The sequence below is a fragment of the Chiloscyllium plagiosum genome, chromosome 3 (assembly GCF_004010195.1).
Source record: "Chiloscyllium plagiosum isolate BGI_BamShark_2017 chromosome 3, ASM401019v2, whole genome shotgun sequence".
Lineage (NCBI taxonomy): Eukaryota > Metazoa > Chordata > Chondrichthyes > Orectolobiformes > Hemiscylliidae > Chiloscyllium > Chiloscyllium plagiosum.
Window position 1 is genome coordinate 74,774,997 of NC_057712.1, and position 5,468 is coordinate 74,780,464.

Here is a 5,468-nt window from a genome sequence, read left to right on the forward strand (position 1 = left end):
GGGGTACTGGGTTAATGGTCGGATACTTGGTAGTGTGGATGAGCAGAGGGATCTTGGTGTCCATGTACACAGATCTCTGAAAGTTGCCACCCAGGTAAATAGTGTGGTGAGGAAGGCATATGGCGTACTGGCTTTTATTGGTAGAGGAATTGAGTTCCGGAGTCCTGAGGTCATGATGCAGTTGTTTGAGACTCTGGTGCGGCCGCATCTGGAATATTGTGTGCAGTTTTGGTCGCCATACTATAGGAAGGATGTGGAGGCACTGGAACGGGTGCAGAGGAGGTTTACCAGGATGTTGCCTGGTATGGAAGGAAGATCGTATGAGGAAAGACTGAGACACTTGGGGCTGTTTTCATTAGAGAAAATAAGGTTTAGGGGTGACTTGATTGAGGTGTACAAGATGATTAGGGGGTTAGATAGGGTTGACAGTGTGAACCTTTTCCCGCGTATGGAGTCGGGTATTACAAGGGGGCATAGCTTTAAATTAAGGGGGGGTAGATATAGGACTGAAGTTAGGGGTAGGTTCTTCACTCAGCGAGTCGTAAGTTCATGGAATGCCCTGCCAGTAGCAGTGGTGGACTCTCCCTCTTTATGGGCATTTAAGCGGGCATTGGATAGGTATATGGAGGATAGTGGGTTAGTATTGGTTAGGTGGGCTTGGATCGGCGCAACATCGAGGGCCAAAGGGCCTGTACTGCGCTGTATTCTTCTATGTTCAAATAGCCCAATTCCACACTGTAGAAATTCTATGGAGCTTCTTGAGAGTAAGAGATAAAATGGGAAAGAATTGGAATGTTAAATGTACAATTTTAAATTTTAAAATGATGCTAACGGATCTGCTAGCCTTTATATTTTAATATTAGCAGAGCACAGTCTAGGCTGTCAGTTATTCAATAACATTTAAAAATTCAGCAAGTGAAACTGAGTACAGCATTTAAACACATGTTGGTCCAGAACTTCAGAATCCGAGTGGTAGGCCAGAGAGAGTCAAGCACATAGGCATTTAAAATGTGATTTTACACAGGTTAGAATTAAACTCAAAATGCTATAGACCTGATGAAAGAATGATTATTTACTATAAATTAATTCATACCTTTTGGTTTGATAAATTTACCAGTTAGATGGTGAATCTGCCTTTTAATTTACACGTATTTTTCTGTCCATTTACTTGACTACAGGAATCATTCAGAGTACTGACACTAATATACTTACAAGGAAGCTAGACAAATACAGAAGAGAAAAAAAAATAAAATTCTTAAAGGACAAGATGAAGTAAAGTGGGTAACTTTTATGCAGCATTAACACCAACACAGATCATTAGCCACAATGGATTATTGCTGTGCTCTCTGTATCTTATTTACAGCAGGTTAATTGTTCTCCAATTGCTGTTTATTGGTGCCACACACACCAAACAGCAACCAAGATTCACATTTGGTAATTGCAGATTTCTAAAGCAATCTATTAGATCTTCTGTGTTATTCGTGTATACAATGTTCCACCAATAACTGGGAATAGGTTTATTGCAGCTCAGAAATATATTGCACTTTGTTTGATGTCACAGATATTGCATTAATCCTGTTAGCTTTCTCTTCAGCAAATATAATTTAAGTTAGGGCACAGCTGACTAATAAAGCCAGCTCCTGATTACACTAATAATCATTTTCAGCCAAAAAGGAAAAAGGATGTTAATATGACATATATAGAATAAATGTACCTTGTCAAGCCTTTGCCCGAGTAGACCGAATGGTAATATGCACTGCTCTCTTTGATGCCAATTCCATAATAGTGATATCTGCAAGACAGTGCCATGATTTTGAAGTTAATTTTGCTTTAACCCAATAAGGAAACAAGCTACTACAATGTCCATCAAAATCAAGTGCTTGCATGAAATCCTTTTCACCTGCGTGAATGCACACATTTTCACAACATGTTAGATTAGCATACAAAGAGATGCGAGAGGGAACAACAGGCTTGTGGCACAAAGGTCAGGATTTAAAGGAAGTAAGTTCATTTTGACAGAAGCTGGTAACAACATTAACAGACAGATGTCATCTGAGTTAAAATAAACTTTAGAAAATTGCTGCTAATAAATCCGATGATACCTTTCCAGACGGTTTCCAAGTTTGACAAATCCAAAGTCTATACAATAAAGCAGCTTGATCACTAATGACAACTACAGCTCACAAAACAATGACATCTGACTGGCTTACTTTGAATGTCCTCTTGTCCCAAGTCTTCTGGTGGTGAGAAGAGGAAACTTCTGGCGTATTGTCTGAAAAAAAGAATAATCTAACAGGTTATTTTTGAACAAATATATCGTACACATTAGAAAGTCTGTGTATCTTTGTATGATGTCCATTCAAATACTTGGAAACATTGCTGGCTTATCTCCCTTATACAAAGCATTTTCAAAAGTAGTGAGTGGGTATAATTTGAATGATGTTATGGCTCTATGATATTAAACAGATTAAAATTTTTAATATATTAATTCAAATTATCCATTAAGGGATCAAACTGGAAGATGAGGTGAGTATTGTCATGTAGGTCGGATTTAGTTATGGATAAGGCTGGTATCAAAAATGTCCTTTGAAAAGGTAATACTGACTTTAACCTGTGCTGAGGGAGGGATCTGGGTGACTAAGCACGTCTTACCTTTCCAAAGGTGGCAGCGCAGGCTGGTTCCAGCTTCTCCTTCCTACAAAAATCTAAATAGTGGGCATAGAGAATACACCGGGGCAGACAGACCCCGTCACACACGATGTAGTTTTCTTCCAACCTGACAAAGGAGGTGAGCAAAATGTGAAAGCATTCATTAGGAACATTAACTGCACATCGGGACAAATCTGACCCTTGTCCAAACCGTCAACCGAAATCCTCTTTGCTCCGCTTGTTTTAGCAAATTCTTCGACAATCTATCAGATTAAAGATTCATTGCCGAAAATCTATCGCGATTTCGTGCACACGGGATGTTTATAAAGCAGCAGACCTAAAGGGGAGCTCACCACAATAATGTTGTGATGTTCGACTCAGGTCAGTTCCATGCAGTGTCCTTACCATTGCAGTGTGAGCTGTGTCTGCTTCTTCTTGTCCTTGATGATCTGAGTTATAGTCTTTTTCTGACATTGTTGTTCCTCGCTTAGGAATGATTTTCTTTCAGGAACATGGCTTTCTTCTTCTTCAGAGGATCCGACTTCGTTGCAATTTTCTGATTCTGAGGGAAACAGTGAGATTTTGAGGCGGATCTTCGAGTCTATTTACATTTATTTCTTTAATCGTTTATTTAACGGAAAACATCGAGTCCCTGCGTCCATCGGCGTTTCAGACTTTAACTCTACAATGTTCTAAAGAACAACAGTTTTCATTATTTGGTATTGTGCAGCTCCTCTTCAACAGCAGGGCATCTATTTGCCTGTTACATCAGCATTCCAATTCTTTTCAATTAAACAAAACTCTAAAAGGTCAGTAGACATTGGTTCTACTCAAACAGAGCAAGTTGGGGTCACAAACTAAGATTCTGCTATGATGTACAATTACTCAAATTGTAAACCTTAAGGTAAAAACTTAGCATCTGTTTTGATTCTTTTATCAGAACTGCACAGAATTGTTTCATTATGATTGTTCAATTCCAGTGAATTGTTACTTTTAAAAGAATCCATCTAATTGTTCCGATAATATTTTGATTATTCTAAAAATGAACATAATTACATATTGAGGCTTTAGTCTTCCTCCCGTTGTCTGTTGCTCTGCTAAATTTAATAATGATCGTGTGATGGAAACTCAATTAAAAGGGATAGCGATTTTAGACCCTGCACACTTGACCTCTGGTGTTAATAATGGCTGAATAATCCTGCTCCCAACAGGTTTCTCAAGTGTGTACCCAACAGCACAAATCTTTGTCGCAACTGACAGAATCCCACCTGATTTAATGCCAAGATCTGTCCCTATCTCCCCTTCTTCACAACCGGGCAATGAGTTCTTCTCTAGTTCGTCACAGCCGCCGCAATTTTCCGCAAACGAAGCCAAGTGTTTGCCGATCAGACTCATGTAGGGCTCGTCCTGGATGCCAGCCACCAGTTTGCGCGGGGTCTGCAGGTGAACCACGGCTGAACCCTGGGACTCAGGGACCCTCTTCAGGGGCATCTTCATGGTGGACGCCAGAGCGAGTGAGGGCTGTCAGAGTGCCTTTCGCTTTCCCCAGCCCTCTTCAAACTGGAACCACTGGGATCAAATCAAAAGCGCATGATTCTCTTCGAAAAGGTGGTGAAAGATCAGTCTGCGGGTAAACAGATTCTCACACAATAGCCGATGACAAACTCCTCAATCTGATTCTCAGTATTTCCAATTGGCCAGACACTTTGGGCTGGAAATCCTACTCAACAGTTTGACATCATTGCAGTCAATGGATGTACGAAAGCTCTTCTGGTGTCGTAAAGCATTCCAGATTTTTTTTTTAGATCCGACGTTAACAAATCTATAACCCAGGCTACACGCTTCCAACAGCTATTTAAACTCTGCCGAGCCCGCCTGTTTGTTTGCACACCGCAGATATCAAAAACGAAGTCAGCTGTCACCAGCAGATGGGTGAATTTGGTCCGAAGAGCTCTTACTGTGAAGGTACCCTTGTTAATTCAGCCCACAGTTACGTCCTAGCAATGAATCACGCTTGTTTATCATTTAAAGGAAATGTGGAGAGCAGATTCCAGCCAACCACCAACCCCCCACCCCACCCTCCAAAATTAATGATTAACTGAAGGGAACAATCATTTCTGATAGTGCCTTTCAGATTTGTGTTTATCATACGGTTTTATATTTGGCTGTAGATAGCTGAGCCCTTAGTACAAGGATAGAGAGTGGCTTAGAAAGAGTCAACAAATTACTGACTTTTAAAACTTCCACAGAAACATTGTTAAAGGGGAAAATAATGTTGTCTTTCATAGGAACAGTGTTCTGACACAAGATTATCACAGATGGTAAATTAAAGAGCAAGCAACATACTTAGAATTCATTTCCTATCTTGCTAATCGATTTTGTATCTACTTTTCTTCTTGTTTATTCCAGGTACTCCTATCCATCTGCTCTATGGTGAGTCATTGCATTTTCCCTAAATACAACTTGGATGTCTAAAACCTGCTTTTCCCCCATCTATTACTTTTATTTACTCCTCTAACTTTTTACTCTCTCCATCTTAAGTCTTAATTTTTGTTCTGTTACCAGATTATTTTGTCATCTCTTGGATCGTTACCTATTATAATTATTGGGGCCATTCATGAGCGGAATCTCATGAACTTAATCCTTATTTGGATATGTTTCAAGTCAAGAATGTAAGTAAATGAATCCTGCATGATTCCTGTTGTTAACAGGAGCTCGGCAACCACTTGGTCTGCAACTTAGGCATTGGAGTAGGCTATTCTGCCATGGTGTCTGGTCTGCCCTCCTAAATCATGGCAGATCATCTCCTCAAAGCCATT

General features: G+C 40.0%; 1 protein-coding gene across 2 annotated transcripts in view; it reads right to left on the reverse strand.

Moving 5' to 3' along the window:
* Nucleotides 1-4,513, reverse strand: part of rfx6 (regulatory factor X, 6) — a 92,083-nt gene extending 87,570 nt beyond the window's left edge. For both annotated transcript variants that reach the window (XM_043684550.1, XM_043684545.1), the window contains exons 1-5: nucleotides 3,918-4,513; nucleotides 3,055-3,211; nucleotides 2,653-2,776; nucleotides 2,211-2,272; nucleotides 1,715-1,792 (exon numbers count right to left, since the gene is read on the reverse strand). In XM_043684550.1, the coding sequence (XP_043540485.1) occupies nucleotides 1,715-1,792; nucleotides 2,211-2,272; nucleotides 2,653-2,776; nucleotides 3,055-3,211; nucleotides 3,918-4,146 (650 nt within the window). In that variant the 5' untranslated portion in view covers nucleotides 4,147-4,513. The remainder of the gene's footprint in view (nucleotides 1-1,714; nucleotides 1,793-2,210; nucleotides 2,273-2,652; nucleotides 2,777-3,054; nucleotides 3,212-3,917) is intronic.
* Between the last annotated feature and the right edge of the window lie 955 nt (nucleotides 4,514-5,468).